The following is a 26,015-nucleotide window of genomic DNA, read 5'->3' as shown; positions in this document are numbered from 1 at the left end:
GTCCTTTGCATAGGGGATAAGATGCCTAGGGGTGGGGTACCCCTTTACCTTTGAAACATAGTTTGTGTAGCCTGACTTTGAGTCCGGCACATTTTTTTGCTGGGTTGATCCTTCTTGACCCTTTTTGTCATCTTGCCCCCTTCATTCCTATGGGCGGTCGCCTACAACACTTTCTAGATGCTTGGACTCTGCATATTCAGGACCCTTGGGTATCGAAGACTATTTCGGATGGCTATTTGATGGATCTTGAATCAATACTGCCAAGCAAATTTGTAAGGACAAGAATCCTTCCTCCAATCAAGCAGAGAGTGCTAGAATCCTACATTCTGGAGTACATCCAGAAGCATGCTTTACAGGAAGTTCCTCCATCAGAACAGGGGCCAGGGATCTATTCCCCTGTTTTCTTGGTACCCAAAGAAACCGGGGACTGTAGGAGGATTATAGATCTGAGCTTTTTCAATCAGTTTGTAAAGCACAAATGCGTTTGCATGGGAACCATCAAATCTTTGGTCAGCATCTTATCCCCAGGGGATTAACTGGCTACTCTGGATTTAAAGGATGCAAACTCCATATTCCCCTTCATCCTGCTTCCAGAAAGTATCTAAGGATCGCGGTACAGGTGGGAGGAGAACTAAAACATCTGCAGTTTGTAGCTCTCCCATTTGGAATTTCTTCGGCCCCACATACTTTTACCAAAGTTGGGGTAGCGGTTGTGGCAGCTCTAAGGCTACAGGGGCTATGTATTGTACCTTATCTGGATGATTGGCTTCTCAGAGCCCCATCCCAGTTGATCCTATCCCAACATCTGTGGCTAGCTGTGTCGTTCCTTCATCAGCTGGACTGGATTAAGTCCAACATTCTCCCAGCAACCTCGGTGAGGTTTCTCAGCTTCATTGTCAACTCAGTTAAACAAGATATCCGGTGCAGACTTTTTCTATTCCATTCTGCCCAGGCTGCAAAAAAAGACCGAACAAACTTTCACTTACCTTCCTACGTTCCCCCGGAGCTCTGCAACAGCTGATTGGTTGGCAGGGCTGTTTACTTCCTACTTCCCTTAGACCGGTACATCATACGACGCTTCAGCCTATCACTGGCGGAGGCAGGACATCGCTGCGGCCCGTGATAGGCTGAAGCGCCATGTGACGTACCGGGCTAATGGAAGTAGGAAGTAAACAGCCCGGCCAACCAATCAGCTTTTGCGGAGCTCCGGGGGAACGTAGGAAGGTAAGTGAAAGTTTGTTTTGTCTTTTTTTGCAGCCTGGGCAGGATGGAATAGAAAAAGTCTGCACCGGACATCTCCGGAAATCTTGGGTCAGAGAATCTGCGCCATACCTCTCAGTTCCTCGAGGGGTAACTTTTTGCTCTCTTATGCAGATTTTGGGACTTGTCTGCTACCGCGGATGCAGTGCCTTGCGCTCTTTGAAGAGGCGAAGATGCCAGTCAGAGGTTCTTGCCAATTGGAATCACTGGCCCTCAGGCCTGAACAAGTGGCACTCCCTGGCTTACCCAGTCAGGTCCACTCTAAGATGTTGGTCCCATCTAGAGGACAGGATGTCCCTGATCCAACCCTCCTGGATAATACTTACTACCAAGGCATCCCTTGTAGGTTGGGGAGCACATCTTCTGAACCTAACCATTAAAGGTTCTGGGTCTCCTCTGGAGAGATTAACATCCAATCTCCTTGAGATTTGCGGTATCAAGCTAGCCCTGTTTCACTTTGCTTCCCTTATTTGGATAAAAGCAGTGAAAGTTCAGGCCGACAGCATGACAGCTGTCCCCTATATCAACAAGCAAAGAGGCACACAATCACAAAGTCTCCTCAGAGAAATAGGATTGATCTTTGATCGGACTGAGAAGAACCTTACCCATATAACGGCATTTCATATTCGAGGATTTCTCAACATGATTGACGATCACCTGAGCAGAGGACTTCAAAAACATATTCAAAGAACGTATGCTTAGGGGGGGGCATGCCAGAGATTGATTTCATGGCCACAAGGTTCAACGCCAAGTTGGAGAGATTATGCCCCCTCTACAGGAAGAATAATCAGGTGGCAATAGATGCTCTCTCAATTACTTAGAGGTTTAGGCTGGCCTACATATTCCCTTCAATTTCCTGGATCCTGAGGGTATTGATTCGAATCAGGCAAGATCAAGCTTCAGTTATAGCCATAATACCATTTTGGCCTAAAAGAGCTTGGTTCACCCAACTTATTCAGATGAGTCAGGGGCAATACTGGAGGCTTCCCCCAGAGCAAGCATTAATGTAGGGGGACACTCATAGCTGCTTGAATCTTCAAATGTTCAACCTGACAGCCTGGAGGATGATCAGTCCCTTCTACAGTTAGAAGGGCTTTCTACTGCGGCCTTGAGAACTTTGTCGCATTCAAGGGCTGACTCTACCAACAAAGCTTATGAAAGAATCTGGAGGATCTTAGTCGTGGTGTTCCAGAAAAGAAGATTCTGATACGGATCCATCTGTTCACAACATTCTCAGTTTTCTGCAATATGGCTTGGATAAGAATTTATCCCCTTCCACCCTGAAGGTGCAGGTGTCGGCAATATCTGCCTAATGTAAGTAGGTCCCTGTCTCAAGACCTGCTAATTAAGAGATTATTGAGAGGAGCCTCAAGATTTTAAACCTACAATTGTACAACCTATCCCTACTTGGGATCTCTCGGTTGTGCTCAAGGGGTTATCATCTTCCCTTTTTGAGCCTATGGAGGACATTGATATGAAATTTACCATCAAGTTGACCTTTTTTACTGGTAATTACATCTGTCAAAAGGATTGGGGAATTACCAGCACTATTGGTGTCCTAACCAGACAGTCTTGTTGAGATTTGGGCCATCCTTCTTTTATAAGGTGCCGACCTTCCAGAACATAAACCAGGTTATATCACTTCCATCCTCGCATATAAATAAAGGCCTGCATTGCCTTGATATTTCAAGATGTCTCCGGATCTACTTAGATAGATCAAAGGATTTCAAGAAGGACAAAAATCTTTTAATTCTTTTCGCAGGTGCCTGGAAGGGCCACAAAGCTTCAAAGAAGCCATTTGTGAATCCATGGTTTCTCAGAATCCTGAGCCGTATCTAGAGTTGGTAAGAGCTCAATCAACCAGGTCTGTATCTACCTCCTTTTGCGGAAAGGAGACTAGTTCCTTTAGGGCATATTTGCAAATATTCATCGTGAAGTTCTCTCTCTCTCTCTCTCCACGTTCATCACCCACTACAAACTTGACTGTAAAGTTGCCGATTACTCGTCTTTTGGACGGACAGTATTATCTGCTGTCAGGCATGAGAGTCCTCCCTCATATAGTATTCTGCTTGCCATATCCCAATCTGTGCTACTGGTTAGGACATAAGGGAATTGTTAATTTCTAACAATTTTTTTCCTTCTTAGTCCTAACAGTAGCACACAAATATTCCTCCCTATGTTAATTATATTATTTTATTATTACTAATATTTTTACTGTTTATTTGTTTGACTTTCTTCTTATTACACAAGGATTGAGAGTGATCCTCTCCTATTTATGGGGATTATGTGGGTGTATCTCTTTTATTAATTAAATTTCTCAAAATTCCATTGGTCCTACCAGTTCAAGGGGGGTGCTACTGTTAGGACTAAGGGAAAACAAATTGTCAGAATTTAACGATTTATTTTGATTGCTATATTAGAATCAGGAAGGATTTTTTTTCCTCTAGTATAGGGCATTTTACCTTCCTCTGAATCAACTCAGTAGGGACACAATAGGGATACAGGTTGAGCTTGATGGACACTTGCAGCTATTTAACCCCTTAACGACGCAGGACGTATATTTACGTCCTGCGCCGGCTCCCGCGATATGAAGCGGGATCGCGCCGCGATCCCGCATCATATCGCGTCGGTCCCGGTGCTAATCAACGGCCGGGACCCGCGGCTAATACCACACATCGCCGATCGCGGCGATGTGCGGTATTAACCCTTTAGAAGCGGCGGTCAAAGCTGACCGCCGCTTCTAAAGTGAAACTGAAAGTATCCCGGCTGCTCAGTCGGGCTGTTCGGGACCGCCGCGGTGAAATCGCGGCGTCCCGAACAGCTGATCGGACACCGGGAGGGCTCTTACCTGCCTCCTCGGTGTCCGATCGACGAATGACTGCTCCGTGCCTGAGATCCAGGCAGGAGCAGTCAAGCGCCGATAATGCTGATCACAGGCGTGTTAATACACGCCTGTGATCAGGATGAGAGATCAGTGTGTGCAGTGTTATAGGTCCCTATGGGACCTATAACACTGCAAAAAAAAAGTGTTAATAAAGGTCATTTAACTCCTTCCCTAATAAAAGTTTGAATCACCCCCCTTTTCCCATAAAAAAAAAATAAAACAGCGTAAAAAAATAAATAAATAAACATATGTGGTATCGCCGCGTGCGTAAATGTCCGAACTATAAAAATATATCATTAATTAAGCCGTACGGTCAATGGCGTACGCGCAAAAAAATTCCAAAGTCCAAAAAAGCGTATTTTGGGCACTTTTTATAACATTAAAAAATGAATAAAAAGTGATCAAAAAGTCCGATCAAAACAAAAATCATACCGATAAAAACTTCAGATCACGGCGCAAAAAATGAGTCCTCATACCGCCCCGTACGTGGAAAAATTTAAAAGTTATAGGGGTCAGAAGATGACATTTTTAAACGTATAAATTTTCCTGCATGTAGTTATGATTTTTTCCAGAAGTGCGACAAAATCAAACCTATATAAGTAGGGTATCATTTTAATCATATGGACCTACAGAATAATGATAAGGTGTAATTTTTACCGAAATATGCACTGCGTAGAAACGGAAGCCCCCAAAAGTTACAAAATGGCGTATTTTTTTCGATTTTGTCGCACGATTTTTTTTCCATTTCGCCGCGCATTTTTGGGTAAAATGACTAATGTCACTGCAAAGTAGAATTGGCGACGCAAAAAATAAGCCATAATATGGATTTTTAGGTGGAAAATTGAAAGGGTTATGATTTTTAAAAGGTAAGGAGGAAAAAACGAAAGTGCAAAAACGGAAAAACCCTGAGTCCTTAAGGGGTTAATCACCATAGGGGGCAATCCCTCAACATGGTTTTATATGGGTTCCATTGAATTTAAGGATCCCTGTATGCCTGTATACTATTTCCATCTAGTGGGGACTTCTGGCAAAAGTGTTATTTATTTTTACTGCCCTATGACTGGTGAAAATAGCTTAAACTGGAGGAGTATGTGGTAGGAGAGGCACTAAGGAAAATATAAAGATGGGTAATATTGGAGAGAACTGAAAGAGGGAAAATGCTAATTACACCATGCAGCGCTCTACAGCGAAGATGAAAGCTTTTTCCAGGAACACTTTTCCTAAGCTTTCCTTTAAAAATGTGTTCCCATTATAACAGCTTGCAAAGGTCTTAGTGTGTAAATGGAGTTGATGCTGCTATTCAGCTCTTCCTGCAGTTATAGTAAAGCCCAGCAAAACATTAGTTACATAGTTAAAGGGAACCAAGCATCAAATGTTATCATATATAACACATGGCAATGCATTGTCTATGGTAAAAATGTCATCCTCCCCATCCCAGGCATGGTGAGCATATAAAGTTTGTAAGTCGCTGCCCCCTGCATAAGTAGTCCCCTGGGTGGGGAGCTATGCTTACCTAGTCCAATCAGCTGAGCTGTAATCATGTCCCCTCTCCTTATGATTGACAGCCCGCGTCACCACTCTGCTACCTTTAGTAGATAGAACAGAGCGGTGATGCAGCTGTCAGTCACGCGGGGATGTAGATTGTACCATATATAACTCATTGCCAGGCTATATATATGGTAAAATCTGATGTCTGATGATGCCTTTAATAAGGTTAAAAAAAGACAAGAGTCCATCAAGTTCAACTTATAACCCCACTGTATTGATCTATTCTAGAGGAAGGCAAAAACCTATAAGGCTGATGCCAAATGCCCCACAACAGTGGAGAAATTCATTCCTGACAACAATATGGCAATCAGAAAAAATCAGAAAACATTCTGTCCCCATACACCTAGTATCCATAACCTTTAATATTTTATTTTTTTCCAGTGATGATGGTGAAACCTTCTTTCCTCTAGACATAGAGGATGCCCCCTTTGTCATGGTTTCCAGCCTAGGTATAAAAAGATATATCTAGTAAGCAAAACTATCCTGGTCACAAGCCTCTATCCTTCTCTTGATACATCGCATGACTTTGTTAGTCTTGGCAGAAGCTTCCTGGCACTGGTCACTAAAGTTAAGCTTACTGTCCACCATTACCCAAAGTCCATTTCTGAAGAAGGTTTACCTAATGTTTTATTATTTAGCACATACAGTAAATGTACATTTAGATTTTATGGCACATGTGCATAACAGATATAGTATCATTGCAAATATAGAAATTCTATGCAGTAATCCCTCTACAAGGTCGTTAAAGGGTTACTCAGCCCCTAGACATCATATCCCCTATCCAAAGGATAGGGGATAAGATGTCTAATCCAGGGGGTCCTGCCGCTGGGACCACCACGATCACTGTGCAACACCCGGTGTTCGTTTGGAATGCTGGGTGCGGGCGGCGTGGTCATGACATCATGCCCCCTCAATGCAAATCTATGGGAGGGGCTGTGGTGGCCATCACACCCCCTCCCATAGACTTGTATTGAGGGGGGGGGGGGCATGATGTCACCCGCACGCACCCAGTGTTCGGAACAAAATGTTATGAATGCTGGGGCAGTGGAGTGCCTCCTTATTAACTATATTGAAAAAAAGGACACGGTACTGCCTCTTTTGGTACCCCACTAGTAACTGTCATCCAACCACAGTAAGTTCCATTGATCCCCACCCTCTGCTTTCCATCATTGAGCCTGTTGCTAACACATTTACATATCCCCAGCATCCTCCTTTTATGTACTAACCTTTTGTGTAGTTCAGTATGGCATGTAGTATGCAGTATGTAGTTCAAATGCCTTAGAAAAGTCCAATTAGAGCAGGACTTCATAGGTACAGGATTCACAGCGCTGACCAGGACAAAGGGACCGCAGGACTCGAGGTAATCCACCCACTTGTTAACAATTTAACGCGTTTTGCTGTGCATGCGCAGCAAAACACGTTGCATTGTTAATAAACCAGTTGGTGGATTACCTCGAGTCCAGCAGTCCTTTGTCCTGGTCAGCGCCGTGAATCCAGTACCTATGAAGTAATGCTCGAATTGGTGATACTACTTTAGGAAGGCTCCAGACGGGCTTGTATTTCCTCTATATATGTTTATCATTGTTGTGTATGCGGGTACACAGCCTGTATTGGTAAGCAGTGATTTACCCTCTGATCTAGTGCAATGGAAAAGTGAAGCAGTTGCCCACAACTGTCACCATGCCCCCTTCATTTTCTAAAGATCCGCTGAAAGGACAACTGCTCCATTTTTCCTTGGACGGGATATTATAAATCTCTTCTGTGTGAATCCAGTCTTTGTAATTTGCATTAAGACATTGCTTTTATAGTTTGCTATCAACTGGTTGTATAGGATCATGGATTCCACTCCTACTGAGCTGGGAATTACAGCCTCATCAGCTTTGTCTTCGTCCAATTCTCATAACTGTGCAAGACTTTTTGGTGGCGTACACTTCCAAAATATGGACTGTTAACACAATGAGTTTCCTTCATGAAGACTTTCAGCCAGATGCAGTCTCTTTAGTTCAAACTTTTACTCCATATTTATATTGTATGATAAATATCCATTGTTCTTACAATGTGTTTACAACTGGCTCATCAATTCCCTCTGTTTCTATAATGGTGTCTTTTATCCAGGATATATAGTTAGATACTCTTGTGTACACTCCATATTTTCCTTCTTTGGCGCATCCTTCTCCCCAGCTCACCACACCTACCAGGTACCAGGTGTTACGATATGCCACAGCAAATGGACCTCCGCTGTCTCCTTTACAAGAGTCTCTTGCCTCAATATCGTATCCAGCACAGAACATGTTCCCTGTTAGCACCATATCAGTAGAGGCCATGCAAGTTTCTTGGCTGACAATAGGTAATCGAACCCTTAGTAGGAAGCGACTTGAACGCCCTTTATAATGTGTTGCTCCCCAACCACTTACTTGCCCTACCTCACCCTCTTGAGTAAGTTGACGTCCAAGGCCAGGGATAGGCAAGCAGATCGGTCGTGTATAGTCACTGTAAATGGCTGGGCTACGTAAGTACAAAAGGGCAATGTCATGGTCATAATGTTCCCCCAAATAGTATGGATGAGAGAAAACTTTAAGTACTGCAATCTTCTGTTCATCCTGATCCCGCTGGAATTTGTCATAATCTCCTAGAAAAAAAATAGATATAAGCATTACATAATTTCTACCCTGGCACAAGTCTGCTACAGCAGAAGATTATTATATAAGAAAGAAGGTGCAGCACTCCATATTTATCCAAGGTGCAAATGTATTCACTTCATGTCAAGCAGCAATGTTTCAGATCACAAAAGATCCTTTTTCAAGCTTATCAGATACACACATTAGGGGGGTAATATATACCCATGTAAACAATTAACAATCACTAAACAGTTCCAGTGCCAATCAGTCATACATTCATATAAAGTGCAAAAAATGTGCATAATCATTAGATGTGAATAAATATACATAAAGTGTGATTCAAATCTTAAAAAAAATGCTTGAAAAACTCTCAAATACATAGTAGTATACATAAAAGATTAAATATGTATACCTGTACATCATTATGTGTAAACATATCCATATATTCAAGATATACTTTAAGAGGGAGGAACGCTCACCTGCTCACAGATTCAATGGTGTCGCTTGGCGAGGATAAAATCTGCGCAAGCGCATAATACGATGACCGAGTACGTGTAGGGCCGTCAGCTTACTATCCCTGTCACGTGACTCCCGTCGAACCTTTAGCTATATAGGGGTACTAAACAAGAGGAAAACGCATTCATGTGTTACCGGGGATGAAAGAGCTTATACTGGTAAGTTAAATTCCCGAAACATCTTGTTTAAACACACAGACGTAGAGTAGAAACTCTTGATAGAGAAACTTCCCTTTGCACTAGGACCAAACAAAAAGTAAAAAGAAGACCCCTGTATGGTGAGTGCTGGCTGTTGTCTTTTTCTTCTACATGGTTACTACCTGTCTTGGATAGCTTTGTGCACAGCCGCAACCAGGGGAGGTGCGTGAAGTTAAGCAATCAATCCAAGGGTAAAGTGTGATTACTAGTAGTGGAGGTGCCGGTGTTTATAAATCTCACCGAACTTATTGCTGCTTTCTATATTCTACACACCTGAGCACCCATATGGATATGGATACAAACCTTGCCAACATAACTTCTGAATTTACACTTCAAGCGGGCAGGGCAGAGGCAGGGGAATATTTTATCTCATGCAACACTTTGAATCCGTTAACAGTTCTTGGTGTGAGAGCACTAGAGCAAAAACTCATCTCTCTAGCAGATAAGGAATGCCGTCTCTTCTGGATGAATAACCCTCTCCAAGCATATGAGAACAGTGCTAGAACCCCAAGAGGTCTTCGGGTTTACAAATACCCATCCTAATTCAGTGACGAATTCATGAACGAATGGGAACAAGCCCATCAAGAGCATGCTGTTAAACTAACCTACATAGTCCTTCATAAAAATCAAAAAGAATATAATATTATCACAGCGGATTTGTGTCGCACAAAACGGAATATCGTACCAGTGACTCAAGCCGAAACTAAAGAAAAGAAGCCAGAAACATTTGTCAGAGACAAATCTAACTGGCTCCCATCAGATTTTTACCTGGAACACTAAAAAAAAAACATCAATGGGACGTAATCGTAGAGGACAAATTAACAAAAGATGGACTAACAACTCGAGAAGATCATCTTTAGATCGACGGACAACAGATTCTGACATCACACAATCGGACGAGTCCACACATCGTACAACATCTAACCCTACCCCCATCAACTCCGGCTCCGTCCCTTTAGGCGAAAGACCCGGAGGGGCCGAGGGAGAAAAAGAAGGAACGGTAGCAGTAAAGAGAAAAGGGGTATCATCATAGGCGTGCGCACGGGGTGTGCCGGGTGTGCACAGGCACACCATAATCACCGCGGCCCGCTGCTGCAGGACTTTTTTTTTTCTTTCTCACTACTAAACCCCAGCCCCACCGGACATCCCCCCCTCCCCCCTGTCACAGCAAACCTAGCTTGACAACATACATGCCCTCCCCTCAGCCTCGTCTTGCTGGAGGAGCTGCAAGACCACAGCACCCCCCGCCCCACCCCTCATGTTGCTGGAGAAGCACTGTGAGATCCAGTAACCCCCCAACCCCTAATCACAACCACATTGCGGCTGCTTTTTTGCTTACTTCATCCTGACGAGAAGCGCTGCTTCCTCCCCCGAAGTGCCTCTCTCTGCCTCAGCTGCTGCGCAACAGTGTCTTCAAATCAGGGTGAAAAGGTCAGTCACAAATATCGGCCATTCCTGTCCTCAGAGCCTCAGCCGGACCGGGAAGAGACACTGACCTGGTGAGGCTCCTTTCATGAGTGATCTATCTGCTAAAATGTGTATCTAATCCCCCAGTGTGTGATCTATCTGCTAAAATGTGTATCTAATCCCCCAGTGTGTGATCTGTCTAATGAGCTGTGTATCTAATCCCCCAGTGTGTGATCTGTCTGAGCTGTGTATCTAAACTCCCCATGTGTGATACTGTTTGCTGAGCTGTGTATCTAATCCCCCATGTGTGATCTGTCTAATGAGCTGTGTATCTAATCCCCCCCATGTGTGATCTGTCTGCTAAAATGTGTATCTAATCCCCCATGTGTGATCTGTCTGATAAGATATGTATCTAATCCCCCAGTGTGTGATCTGTCTAATGAGCTGTGTATCTAAACCCCCCATGTGTGATACTGTTTGCTGAGCTGTGTATCTAATCCCCCATGTGTGATCTGTCTGCTAAACTGTGTATCTAAACCCCCCCATAAGTGATACTGTTTGAGCTGTGTATCTAATCCCCCTTGTGGGATCTGTCTGATGAGCTGTGTATCTAATCCTCCCAGGTGTGATCTGTCTGATGAGCAGTGTATCTAATCCTCCCATGTGTGATACTGTTTGCTGAGCCCCTGTATCTAATCCCCATGTGTGATTTGAGCTGTGTATTTAATCCCTTTATGTTTGATATTGTCTGCCGAGCTGTGTATCTAATCCCCCTATGTCTGATACTGGTTGCTGAGCCCCTGTATCTAATCCTATAATGTGTGATACTGTCTCTATCTAATACTGTTACACTGTCTGCTAAACAGTGTGTCACCCCAGTAGTAAGGAGATTACATGAGGAGAAGGTTTGTTACAGTGTGTCACCCCAGTAGTAAGGAGATTACATGAGGAGGAGGTTTGTTACAGTGTGTCACCCCAGTAGTAAGGAGATTACATGAGGAGGTTTGTTACAGTGTGTCACCCCAGTAGTAAGGAGATTACATGAGGAGGTTTGTTACAGTGTGTCACCCCAGTAGTAAGGAGATTACATGAGGAGGAGGTTTGTTACAGTGTGTCACCCCAGTAGTAAGGAGATTACATGAGGAGGAGGTTTGTTACAGTGTGTCACCCCAGTAGTAAGGAGATTACATGAGGAGGTTTGTTACAGTGTGTCACCCCAGTAGTAAGGAGATTACATGAGGAGGAGGTTTGTTACAGTGTGTCACCCCAGTAGTAAGGAGATTACATGAGTAGGAGGTTTGTTACAGTGTGTCACCCCAGTAGTAAGGAGATTACATGAGTAGGAGGTTTGTTACAGTGTGTCACCCCAGTAGTAAGGAGATTACATGAGGAGGAGGTTTGTTACAGTGTGTCACCCCAGTATTAAGGTGATTACATGAGGAGGATGTTTGTTACAGTGTGTCACCCCAGTAGTAAGGAGATTACATGGGGAGGAGGTTTTTGTTACAGTGTGTCACCCCAGTAGTAAGGTGATTACATGAGATGGAGGTTTGTTACAATGTGTCACCCCAGTAGTAAGGAAATTACATGGGGAGGAGGTTTGTTACATTGTTTCACCCCAGTAGTAAGGAGATTACATGAGGAGGAGGTTTGTTACAGTGTGTCACCCCAGTAGTAAGGAGATTACATGAGGAGGTTTGTTACAGTGTGTCATCCCAGTAGTAAGGAGATTACATGAGGAGGAGGTTTGTTACAGTGTGTCACCCCAGTAGTAAGGAGATTACATGAGGAGGAGGTTTGTTACAGTGTGTCACCCCAGTAGTAAGGAGATTACATGAGGAGGTTTGTTACAGTGTGTCACCCCAGTAGTAAGGAGATTACATGAGGAGGAGGTTTGTTACAGTGTGTCACCCCAGTAGTAAGGAGATTACATGAGTAGGAGGTTTGTTACAGTGTGTCACCCCAGTAGTAAGGAGATTACATGAGGAGGAGGTTTTTTACAGTGTGTCACCCCAGTAGTAAGGAGATTACATGAGATGGAGGTTTGTTACAGTGTGTCACCCCAGTAGTAAGGAGATTACATGAGGAGGAGGTTTGTTACAGTGTGTCACCCCAGTAGTAAGGAGATTACATGAGATGGAGGTTTGCTACAGTGTGTCACCCCAGTAGTAAGGAGATTACATGGGGAGGAGGTTTTTGTTACAGTGTGTCACCCCAGTAGTAAGGTGATTACATGAGATGGAGGTTTGTTACAATGTGTCACCCCAGTAGTAAGGAAATTACATGGGGAGGAGGTTTGTTACATTGTTTCACCCCAGTAGTAAGGAGATTACATGAGGAGGAGGTTTGTTACAGTGTGTCACCCCAGTAGTAAGGAGATTACATGAGGAGGTTTGTTACAGTGTGTCACCCCAGTAGTAAGGAGATTACATGAGGAGGAGGTTTGTTACAGTGTGTCACCCCAGTAGTAAGGAGATTACATGAGGAGGAGGTTTGTTACAGTGTGTCACCCCAGTAGTAAGGAGATTACATGAGGAGGTTTGTTACAGTGTGTCACCCCAGTAGTAAGGAGATTACATGAGGAGGAGGTTTGTTACAGTGTGTCACCCCAGTAGTAAGGAGATTACATGAGTAGGAGGTTTGTTACAGTGTGTCACCCCAGTAGTAAGGAGATTACATGAGGAGGAGGTTTTTTACAGTGTGTCACCCCAGTAGTAAGGAGATTACATGAGATGGAGGTTTGTTACAGTGTGTCACCCCAGTAGTAAGGAGATTACATGAGGAGGAGGTTTGTTACAGTGTGTCACCCCAGTAGTAAGGAGATTACATGAGGAGGTTTGTTACAGTGTGTCACCCCAGTAGTAAGGAGATTACATGAGGAGGTTTGTTACAGTGTGTCACCCCAGTAGTAAGGAGATTACATGAGGAGGAGGTTTGTTACAGTGTGTCACCCCAGTAGTAAGGAGATTACATGAGGAGGAGGTTTGTTACAGTGTGTCACCCCAGTAGTAAGGAGATTACATGAGGAGGAGGTTTGTTACAGTGTGTCACCCCAGTAGTAAGGAGGTTACATGAGGAGGAGGTTTGTTACAATGTGTCACCCCAGTAGTAAGGAGATTACATGAGGAGGAGGTTTGTTACAGTGTGTCACCCCTGTAGTATGGAGATTACATGAGGAGGGGGTTTGTTACAGTGTGTCACCCCAGTAGTAAGGTTGGGCGTGTCAAAGGGCAGAGCATATGTGTGAGGTCAAGGGGGCGGCAAAATTAGCTTTCGCCTAGGGTGCCAAAAGTCCTTGCACCAGCCCTGATCCTGTATGATTGTGACTGTCTATTATATGTTGGCTCACAGCTAAGGACTACATCCCCATCATGTGTGATTGTGACTGTCTATTATATGTAGGCTCACAGCTAAGGACTACATCCCCATCATGTGTGATTGTCTATTATATGTAGGCTACATATAATATACAGTCACAATCATACATGATGGGGATGTAGTCCTGAGCTGTGAGCCTACATATAATAGACAGTCACAATCATACATGGCAAAACCTAATTTTGACAACCCTTTGGCTCCGCCTATTGAACCCCTTGGCAAATATAAGATCAGGGGTAGAATTAGTCCCGTAAGCCTCATGGTAAATTCTAGACTTGTCCTCCTCCCTACAATTATAACTATACTGCACCTAATGTGGGGGAACTGTACTGCACCTAATGTGTGGGAACTATACTGCACCTAATGTGGGGGAACTGTACTGCACCTAATGTGGGGGAACTATATTGCACCTAATGTGAGGGAACTATACTCCACCTAATGTGGGGAACTATACTGCACCTAATGTGGAGGAATTGTACTACTAACCTAATGTGGGGGAACTATACTGCCAACCTAATGTGGGGGAACTATACTACTAACCTAATGTGGGGGAACTATACTGCACCTAATGTGGGGGACTATACTGCACCTAATGTGGAGGAACTGTACTACTAACCTAATGTGGGGGAACTATACTGCCAACCTAATGTGGGGGAACTATACTACTAACCTAATGTGGGGGAACTATACTGCACCTAATGTGGGGAAACTATACTGCCAATCTAATGTGGGGGAACCTAATGTGGGGGGACTGTACTGCACTTAATGTGGGGGAACTGTACTACTAACCTAATGTGGGGGAACTGTACTGCATCTAATGTGGGGGAACTGTACTACTAACCTAATGTGGGGGAACTATACTGCCAACCTAATGTGGGGGAACTGTACTACTAACCTAATGTGGGGGAACTATACTGCACCTAATGTGGGGGAACTATACTGCCAACCTAATGTGGGGGGAACTGTACTACTAACCTAATGTGGGGGAACTATACTGCACCTAATGTGGAGGAACTATACTGCCAACCTAATGTGGGGGAACTGTACTACTAACCTAATGTGGGGGAACTATACTGCACCTAATGTGGGGGAACTATACTGCCAACCTAATGTGGGGGAACTATGCTGCCAACCTAATGTGGGGGAACTATGCTGCCAACCTAATGTGAATACAAAAATATAAAATTGTACTATTCTGATCCCTATAGCACTTTTATTTTGCTGTATATGGGGATGTGAGGGTCATTTTTAGCGCTGTGATTTGTAGTTTTTATCGGTACCATTTTTTTTTTGCTTTTTAGATATTTGTTATGGTATTTGAAGTGACCAAAAATGTGCTAATCTGATTAGTGCACTATTACGACTATTGGGACCCCACTTCTGATTTTGGCCAGGGCAATGCTAAGCCTAAAACTGGCCCTGGATCCAATCCTCCTATACTATGCAAGCAGGTGTGTGTGTGTGTATATATATATATATATATATATATATATATATATATACACACATACATAAACACACACACACCCGCTTGCGCGGAGTGAGTTTGTGCTTTAGGGTGCACACCCTAATGCAATAGGCTGCGCACGCCTATGGGTATCATGGAAGAACTAATCACACCATCAGAGGCAGATTTGAATTTGGAAGATTCTTTATCTACAATTGAAAATAACAACGTTATCAATATCGCGGACATTCCTCCAAATGATTGCATCTCCCTCCTGTCTAAGGGTCTGAATTTCGGACTGTGTGAAGCCTTTGACTTTACACAGTTCGAGATCGATATGTACAAAGCCACCAGAAAAATAAATCTACATAAGATATTTAGCAATACTGAAAAGTCTACTATTCATGACCTACCTAGAGAAGGAGAAATTCCAGCTATTATTGGTCTGTTCGGTTTCTCTCCCATAAGTGGTTTTGATTCTAAGGACAGAGAATGTCCTTAGAATCCAGACCCGATCTGAGAATATCTAGAGCCGATAAAGGCGGCAGTACAGTCGTTATGACTGAAAAAAAACTATCTAGAAGAAACTCAGCGCTTAATGGGAGACAGAGAGAACCTACGAACCTCTTTCCTCTAACCCATGTTCTAAAACGTTAGCGTCTACGCGCCTTTCTGAGGTCCCAATGTGAACAGGGTCTTATCTCACAACGTACTGCACAAAAATTGCTACCTAACTGTCCAAAATTTGCTAAATGGTACTTTTTACCTAAAGTCCACAAGTCGCAGAGCAAACCCCCTGGATGCCCTATTGTGGTGGGGATTGGTTCTGTGACAGAGGCTTTATCTCAATATCTTGAGTGGCTCCTAAAACCTTTATTAAAAGAGACCCCTCCCAATTTTACTTGTCTACTGGCGATATTGTATGCACAGAAAGAGCAGTTACCACACCGGTAATTGCCTCTAGGAGTATGTTTTGTTAACCAGTTGGATTTGGTACTTTTCTTATCTTTAGCATTAATCATCTTTTTTAATTTGCCACCTAAGGTGATATTCTTTCTGTAGGTGATAAGGGGTTTTAAAGATGTGGCGGCTTTTAGGTCGTTATCGACTTCTAACATGTACCAGTGTTTATGAACAGCTTTAGTTACTATATGATTTAGGTTGGAATTATTAAGAGAGAAAGTAAAACATTTTTGTTTGATATTGATTTTAGATTTAGTTTTCAATAGTTCAAATCTATTGATTTTGTTGACTCTTTCTAAACTATCTTTAATAACTGATAGTGGGTATTGACGTTCAAGAAAACGCTGTTTTAATTAATTTGCTGTTCTTTACGTGGACCGGGTGGGAAATTTTGTAATGAAGAAGTGAGTTACTGGTTATTAATTTGCAGTAATCCATAGTGACCAGAGAAGCATTTTCTACTTTCAGTTTTACATCTAGAAAATTGAGTTCTGTTCCACCAAATTCACTCAGCATATTCTCAGTGTTACATTAATTTAAATATTGAACAAAATTTTCAAAAATAGATTGTGGACCATCCCACACGAACACATCGTCCATTAAACGTAAACATTTTTTAATGTGTTTGACGAATGGATTAGTGTCGCAAAATACATAGCGAATATGCATAGGAACAGGTTAGCATAGGTACCGGAGACCAGGGTCCCCATCGCGGTCCCGGTCACCTGCCTATACCACCTGTTCCCGTTCATAAATTCGTTATGAGATAGCACAAATGATAAAGCATCGCTGATGAACGCTATAAAATCATTAAGGACTTCTTTGATTGCTTGTACACCTGCATCCCAAGGGGTGTACAGGCTCTCAACATCAATAGAGGCTAGTTGATATCCCTCCTGCCAGCATAAGTCATCTAGATGGTCTAATAAATCGGTGGTATCCCTTATGTATGTAGGTTTTACTCAAATAGTGGATCATTTCATTACATGTCGAACATCTTACATTGTGTATTTATTGATATGCCCTTGTGGCAAATTTTATGTGGGCAAACCTATAAGACCACTCCATGTTCGGATCCGCGAACATTTTCGCTCGATCAGAACAGGACATGGTGCCCCCAAACTAATAGCCCACATCCAGGAATCACACAACAATGACCCCACTTGCTTAAAATTTGCTGCCTTGGAGCAAATCGATCCTCCAACTCATGGAGTAGATCGCGGTAACTTACTCCTACAGAGAGAGGCTTGTTGGATCGTAAAGCTAGACGCTACTGGCAGTCTAGGTCTGAACGATCGCAACGAGCTGCTCCTGTTTCTATCTTAAAAAGATGAAATCTAAAAAGATGAGATCCTGAAAACTCATGTCCTATCGCAGATCTCGCAATCTCAAAGATAAACTAGTCCACTCTAAAGTTGAGCGAGAAGAAATCTAGACAGACCTTTATCAAATCCAAAAAATTGGGGTCTTTCCTATGCCTATCATGTATTCATTGTAAATAGAGATGAGCAAATTTATTGGAAAATTCGATTCAGGCGATTTGCAGAATTTCCAGAAAAAACTTGGTTCGGTCCGAATTTATTTGCAGCCAATAGCTATTAAAAACTGCTATTTCTGGCCTACAGAGAGCCTCAGTAGGGGTGTAGAACACTTTGCCTTGTTATAACATGCATAGGGAGTGTGCTGTGTTAATGAAATAATACTGTTATTCAGTATGACATGCAGATTGTTTTGAAAATGTCCTTTATGCCATGAGAATATAGTGACAAGAGTTACCTTCCATTCATTACTTCTTATCTGGCTATATGTATCGAAATTATTTATTTAAAGTCTATGACATTTTCTTTAAAATTTTACAAGTCATTCTTCATCAATTATAAAATGAAAACGTCTTTAACCCTTAAAGGGGTATTCCAGGCAAAACCTTTTTTTAAATATATATCAACTGGCTCCTGAAAGTTAAACAGATTTGTAAATTACTTCTATTAAAAAATCTTAATCCTTCCAATAGTTATTAGCTTCTGAAGTTTTCTGTCTAACTGCTCAATAATGATGTCCCGTCCCGGGAGCTGTGCATGACGGGAGAATATCCCCATAGGAACTGCACAGCTCCCGGGACGTGAGTCATCAGAGAGCAGTTAGACAGAAAACAACAACTCAACTTCAGAAGCTATTAACTATTGGAAGGATTAATATTTTTTAATAGAAGTCATTTACAAATCTGTTTAACTTTCCGGAGCTAGTTGATATATAAAAAAAAGTTTTGGCTTGGGCCCCCCTTTAAGGACTCAGCCCATTTTGGCTTAAGGACTCAGCAAATTCTATTTTTAAGCTTTTTTCTTTTTTCCTCCCCCCCCCCCCCCCTTCTAAAAATCATAACTCTTATACTTTTCTGTGGATGAAAATATGAGGGCTTGATTTGTGTGCGACCAGTTGTTCTTTGTAATGACATCACTCATTTTACCATAAAATGTATGGTGCACCCCCAAAAAATACTATTTGTGTGGGGAAATTGAAAAGAAAACCGCAATTTAGCAAATTTTTGAGGAGACCATATAGTGGCTGAATGAAACAGCGTTGAGGTGGCGGCAGCATGAGGAGACCATATAATGGCTGAATGACACAGCCTGGAGGTGGCGGAAGCATGAGGAGACCATATAGTGGCTGAATGACACAGCGTGGAGGTGGCGGAAGCATGAAGAGACCATATAGTGACTGAATGACACAGCGTGGAGGTGGCGGCAGCCTAAGGAAACCATATAGTGGCTGAATGACACAGCGTGGAAGTGGCAAAAGCATGAGGAGACATATAGTGGCTGATTGACATAGCGTGGAGGTGGCTGCAGCATGAGGAGAACATATAGTGGCTGAATGACAGCGTAGAGGTGGCGGCAGCATGAGGAGAACATATAGTGGCTGAATGACCCAACGTGGAGGTGGTGGCAGCCTGAGGAGACCATATAGTGGCTGAATGACACAGCCTGGAGGTGGCAGAAGCATGAGGAGACCATATAGTGGCTGAATGTCACAGTGTGGTGATCGTGGCGGCAGCATGAGGAGCCCATATAGTGGCTGAATAACACAGCCTGGAGGTGGCGGCAGCACGAGGAGACCATATAGTGGTAGAATGAGGCAGCCTGGAGGTGGCATCAACATGAAGAGAACATATGGTGGCAGAATGACATAGCCTTGAGGTGGCATCAGCATGAGAAGAACACATGGTAGCAGAACGAGACAGCCTGGAGGTGGCATCAGCATGAGGAAAACATATGGTGGCAGAATGAGACAGCCTGGAGGTGGCATCAGCATGAGAACTTATGGTGACAGAATGACACAGCCTGGAGGTGGCATCAACATGAGGAGAACATATGGTGGCAGAATGAGACAGCCTGGAGGTGGCATCAGTAAGAGGAGAACATATGGTGGCAGAATGACACAGCCTGGAGGTGGCATCAGCATGAGAACTTATGGTGACAGAATGACACAGCCTGGAGGTGGCATCAACATGAGGAGAACATATGGTGGCAGAATGAGACAGCCTGGAGGTGGCATCAGTAAGAGGAGAACATATGGTGGCAGAATGACACAGCCTGGAGGTGGCATCAGGAGTCCTGAAAGTGACCCGGTGACAGAGTGGGGGCGGCGGGTGGCAATACCAGTACCCGGTGGCAAAGGTGGGTGAAAGAAGAAGAACTTGGCATCAGATGTGTGGCATCAGGCGGGTGGAAGAATCAGAATAGTAGCTGAGGCAGGTAGGCAGAAGAAAATTGATTATTTTGTCAAAGTGTTGGTGTGCACTATTAAGTATTGAGGATATTCATTATGTAAAACTTAACTTTTAATAATATTCTTAAGATAAAATATATGAACCCAAATTTTTTTATAAATCTAATGAAAGGAAAGGTGTGCAAAAAACATCATGTGCCACCTATACCACCAAGTATTGATGTGATGCAAAGACCTCTAAAAGGTGAAAGGGAACAACCATACGTCCATTGTAACCGGTGGGGGTGAAAACTTCCCCTGTACATCCCTACTCTCACACTATTAATTCCCTTCTAAAAAGGGTGGCCCCACACAGGAACCTCTCCCTATTTCCACCTAAAAACACTGCATTTCCAAGGGTGTTTAATTGGAAATAGAGAGAGATTCCTGTGTGGGGCCGCCCTTTTCAGGGCGAGTAACACTTGTCTCCAAAAGGTGGGAGGGAACAATGTATTGTCCATTGTAGCAGGTGGGGGTAAAAACTTCCCCTGTAACGCCCTACTCTCGCCCTATTAATTCCCTTCTTGGCAAGTGTTACTCACCCTCAAAAGGACGGCCCCATACAGGAAACTCTCTCTATTTCCAACTAAAAATCCTGGGAAATGGCAGTGTTTTTAGGTGGAAATAGGGAGATGTTCCTGTGTGGGGCCACCTTTTTTAGGGCGAGTAACACTTGCCAAGAAGGGAATTAATAATGCGAGAGTAGGGCCTTACAGGGGAAGTTTTTACCCCCACCAGTTACAATGGACCTTAGGTTGTTCCCTTCCACCTTTTTAGAGGTCTTTGCATCACATTAACCTCTTAAGGACGCTGGGCGTACCTGTATGCCCTGGTCCCGGTCTATAACACGGGTCTCGCGGGGACCCAGGGCTAATAGCATGCGTCACCAATCATTGTGCCACGCACTATTAACCCTTTAGACGCTGCGTTCAAAGTTGATCGCCACTTCCAAAGTAACAAAAATACACTCCTGACAGCTCAGTCGGGCTGATCGGGACCATCACGGTGAAGTCCCGATCAGCTAGAATACGAGCAGAGGTTACCTTCCTCCAGTGCGTCCAATAGGCGATTGATTGCTCAAAGCCTGAAATCCATGCTTCCTCATCACCCTGTAGCTCCACAGTCTGCTCCTCCTCTCCTGTCAGATGACTATAAAAACCACCCATTTCACGAAACCTTACCTGTGCTCCACTGTCCCCCTCCAGTACGGCCCCCACAGGGCTCAAGTGGCCATGAGATGTAGGCACAACGTCTCCAGTGCCCTGACCAGCCATCGTTTCCAACATGTGTTGTAGGAAATGAAGCCGTGGAATGACGTTGTTCATCCCATAATCCTGGCGATTGACTAATAATGTGGCTTCCTGAAAGGGCCTGAGCAAACAGCAGGTGTCACGTATGAGCTTCCACTGGTTAACATTGAAGTTACACGGAGGAGTTCTCCTATCTGCTTGGATCATCAAGAATTTGGTGATGGCTTTTCTCTGTTCATATAGGCTGTCCAACATATGGAGGGTGGAATTCCAACGAGTGGAAACATCGCAGATCAGAATAAGTTGGGAGATGCCGTTCTGACACTGCAGCTCAAGGACGGTGTGCTTTGCAGAGTACGAGTGGCTGAAGTGCAAGCAAAGTTTCCTTCCCATTGTTAGGTTGTCTTGCAGATGGGAGGAACACTTCAGGAACCGCTTGACAACCCAATTGAACACGTGTGCCATGCAGGGCACATGGCTCAGGCTTCCTTGACGCAGCTATTTATACAAAAAAGGACTTAAACTGAGAGCAATTGCTACTGAAAAATATGCAAATTTTATTAATGTATCCAAAAAGTTAAAAACGTCACACACTTGTGACAAATTACAATAAAGATAGATTACCAGATGTGTATGTATAAAGCAATACAAAATGAGATGTGATCAGATACAACCAAAAAACGTAGGTGGATCAGGTATAGCAATCGTTGTAATCACAATGGATCTATATATAGTGAGGTCAAGGAAATGATATGATATCAATGGCTCTTATTCAACAAGGAGTGATCAGGGGTCAGAAGGCCCCAATATATGTGTGTGAGAGCTGCCTGCTCTATCACATTACTAATAGTATGAATATGCCCAAAGTAAAGAGTTAATAAATCACCGTCCCTTGACGCAGCGCAGAATGTTCTTCCGGTTGTCGGTCACCATGGTTTCCATTTCCAGTTTTCGTGGAGTAAGCCATGATTCAATTTCTTGATGAATTACTTTTAGCAGTTCCTCCTCTGTGTGACTGTTCGCCAAGGCAAACCATGTGAAGAACAGTGTGACAAAGCCGTGCAGACTTGTCCGTGCAGTGGAGGCTGAGGACACGACAGAGGAGGTGGAGTCGCACACTGTCGCAGGACCAACAGCCTGAGAGCGTGGAAGCAGCATGACGTGTTCAAGTTGCTGTTTTGCCTGTGCAGGAACCACATTCACCCAGTGGGCCATAAAGGACATGTATTGTCCCTGCACTTTGGTACACACAGACAGGCTCAAGGACTGGCCCACCTTCTGTTCCACAAAATTGTGCAGGGCTGGTACTGCCTCTTTCGCAAAGAAGTTATGGCTTGAGACTCTCCACTTTGGCTCGGCACAAGCCATCAGTTCTCTGAAAGGTGCAGAGTCCACCACTTGAAAAGGGAGGGACTGCAGCCCCAGCAACTTGGACAGGAGCACATTCAGCTTCTGCGCCGGTGGATACTGTCGTCTCTTGAACATAGCTTCGCTTCGCTGATGGATTGCTGCGCGAAGTAGGAGGAGCAGGAGCATCTGGACCGACAGAAGATGGGTATGACAGACCGCTCCCTTTGGCTGAGGGGGTGGAACCTTGGCTGGCTGAAACAGAGAGCGGTGTGCCACTGGGTGATGCAGCAGACTGGACCACTGCATCGGAGCCACTCCCGGGCCATGCCAACTAAGGGTTGTGTCTGAGGAACCCACCGACTGTTGACTGGGGGTGTCAGATGTCACTCATGATGGAGTGGATGACCGAGTTAACCAATCAATGACGGTAGATGGGTTGCTGGTCGAGACACAACCGCTAGCTGATACTGGGAGCTCAGGCCCCTCGCTGCGACTCCTGCTGCCACTCGCCTCTAGTCTGCTGCAACCTCTGCCTGATTAATTTAGGCCTCTGCCACTCCTCCGTGCACGTCTTAGCACTTCTCTGCCTGACATACTTATACAACAGCTGAGTGCATATATATTACACTTATGAGAGGAGGACAATACGCTCCACTACACTTAAAACTGTATTTGGTTACAAAAGCAGGTGTTTAGTTTTGGCTGGCCTTTCAGAGTAACTAGGCCCTTATGACTTTAACAGGAACAAAATCGTACACCACGTAGGTGTACGTACAGTTTACACTTATGAGAGGAGGACTATACGCTCCACTACAAACTATATAAGGCTACAGAAACAAGTGTGTAGCTTAGGCTGGCTTTCACAGTAACTAGGCCCAAATTTTTTTACAGGAAAAATAGAAAAGACACCACGTAGGTGTACGTTCAGTTTACACTTCTGAGAGGAGGACTATACGCTCTGCTACAAACTATATAAGGCTACAAAAACAAGTGTGTAGATTTGACTGGCTTTTCACAAAAAATAGGCCCAAATTATTTTAAAGGACACCTGTAGTGCAATATAACTTATCAATCTTACCGAAGGATAGGGGATAAGTTATAGATCGCGGGGGGTCCGAGAGCTGGCGCCCCCCGGGATCACCTGGACGCGGCAGCAGCAGTATGCTGGAAAGGGGGCGTTCCGTCCCTGCATGACACGGCGGCCAACACGCTCCCTCCATGTACCCCATAGATACACATGGAGGGGGCGTGTCTGCCGCGGCTTTCTGCTGGGGACGAAACTGCACTTCCTGCAGACTGCCGCGGCCCCGTCCAGGAGATTCCGGGGGGCCCCAGCGCTAGGACCCCCGCGATCTATAACTTATCCCCTATCCTTTGGATAGGGGACAAGTTATATTCCACTGGAGTACTCCTTTAACAGGAAAAATACACTGCTCAAAAAAATAAAGGGAACACTTAAACAACACAATGTAACTCCAAGTCAATAACACTTCTGTGAAATCACACTGTCCACTCAGGAAGCAACACTGATTGACAATCAATTTTACATGCTGTAGTGCAAATGGGACAGACAACAGGTGGAAATTATAGGCAATTAGCAAGACACCCCCAATAAAGTAGTGGCTCTGCAGGTGCTGAACACTTCTCAGTTCCTGTGCTTCCTGGCTGATGTTTTGGTCACTTTTGAATGCTGGCGATTCTTTCATTCTTGTGGTAGCATGAGACGGAGTCTACCACCCACACAAGTGTCTCAGGTAGTACAGCACATCCAGGATGGCAGATCAATGCGAGCTGTGGCAAGGTTTGCTGTGTCTGTCAGCGTAGTGTCCAGAGTATGGAGGCGCTACCAGGAGACAGGCCAGTACATCAGCGGACGTGGAGGAGGCCGTAGGAGGGCAACAACCCAGCAGCAGGACCGCTACCTCTGCCTTTGTGCAAGGAGGAGCACTGCCAAAGCCCTGCAAAATGACCTCCAGCAGGCCACAAATGTGCATGCGTCCTTTCAAACGGTCAGAAACAGACACCATGAGGGTGGAATGAGGACCCGACATCCGCCGGTGCGGGTTGTGCTTACAGCCCAACACTGTGGAGGACATTTGGCATTTGCCAGAAAACACCAAGATTGGCAAATTCACCACTGGTGCCCCGGGGCTCTTCACAGATGAAAGCAGGTTCACACTGAGCACATGTGACAGATGAGAATGTTCTGCTGCCTGCAACATCCTCCAGCATGACTGGTTTGGCGGTGGGTCAGTAATGGTGTGGGGTGGCATTTCTTTGAGGGCCTGCACAGCCCTCCATGTGCTTGCCAGAGGTAGCCTGACTGCCATTAAGTACCGAGATGAGACCCTCAGACCCCTTGTGAGACCATATGCTGGTGCGGTTGGCCCTGGGTTCCACCTAATGCAAGACAATGCTAGACCTCATGTGGCTGGAGTATGTCAGCAGTTCCCCAGACCTGAATCCGATTGAGCACATCTGGGACATCATGTGTCGCCCCATCCACCAACGTTGCACCACAGACTGTCCAGGAGTTGGTGGATGCTTTAGCCCAGGTCTCGGAGGATATCCCTCAGGAGATCATCCACCACCTAGTCAGGAGCATGACCAGGCATTGTAGGGAGGTCATACGGGCACGTGGAGGCCACACACATTACTGAGCCTCATTTTGACTTGTTTTAAGAACATTACATCAACATTGGATCAGCCTGTAGTGTGGTTTTTCACTTTGATTTTGAGTGTGACTCCATATCCAGACCTCCATGGGTTGATAAATTTGATTTCCATTGATAATTTTTGTGTGATTTTGATGTCAGCACATTCAAATATGTAAAGACGAAAGTATTTCAGACGATTAGTTCATTCATTCAGATCTAGGATGTGTTATGTTAGTGTTCCCTTTAGTTTTTTGAGCAGTGTATAAAGGACACCACGTAGGTGTATGCACAATTTACACTTATGAGAGGAGGACTATACGCTCCACTACAAACTGTATACGGCAACAAAAACAAGTGTGTAGCTTTGGCTGGCCTTTCACAGTAAGTAGGCCCAAATTGCTTTGACTTGAAAAAATAAAACCTACACCACCTATGTACGCACAGGTTACACTTATGAGAGGACAACACGCTCCGCTACGCAACCTGTATTAGGCATTGAAATCAGTTGATTATGGCTTTTTTTGCTCACCCTAACTGTCCCCTGTTAGCTTTAGAGTTGTAGTACACACTAGTGCAGCAGCACAGAGTCACTGTGTAGTACAGTCCAGTACTGTAAGTATTATGACAGAAGGAGCTCCCTCTGTCACCCCTGTAGCACCCCGCAGCGTGATTACGGGGTGCTGTGTGTAATCCCCAGCGGGTAGGGGCCTGCCACACTGCCGGGACCAAAGAAAACTTCGGTCCCGGCAGTTTAACAATTACAGCCGCGGTCGGT

The 26,015-nt window shown here is 44.4% G+C and overlaps 1 protein-coding gene across 5 annotated transcripts in view; it reads right to left on the bottom strand.

The window, feature by feature from the left end:
* Window positions 1-7,150: 7,150 nt before the first annotated feature.
* Window positions 7,151-26,015, bottom strand: part of LOC130360602 (coagulation factor VII-like) — a 66,427-nt gene continuing 47,562 nt past the window's right edge. For all 5 annotated transcript variants that reach the window (XM_056563145.1, XM_056563146.1, XM_056563148.1 and 2 more), the window contains one exon: window positions 7,151-8,321. In XM_056563145.1, coding sequence (XP_056419120.1) covers window positions 7,744-8,321 — 578 coding nt within the window. In that variant the 3' untranslated portion in view covers window positions 7,151-7,743. The remainder of the gene's footprint in view (window positions 8,322-26,015) is intronic.

Source organism: Hyla sarda, chromosome 3 (assembly GCF_029499605.1).
Source record: "Hyla sarda isolate aHylSar1 chromosome 3, aHylSar1.hap1, whole genome shotgun sequence".
Classification (NCBI taxonomy): Eukaryota; Metazoa; Chordata; class Amphibia; order Anura; family Hylidae; genus Hyla; species Hyla sarda.
This window is presented reverse-complemented; position numbering and strand designations above follow the sequence as displayed.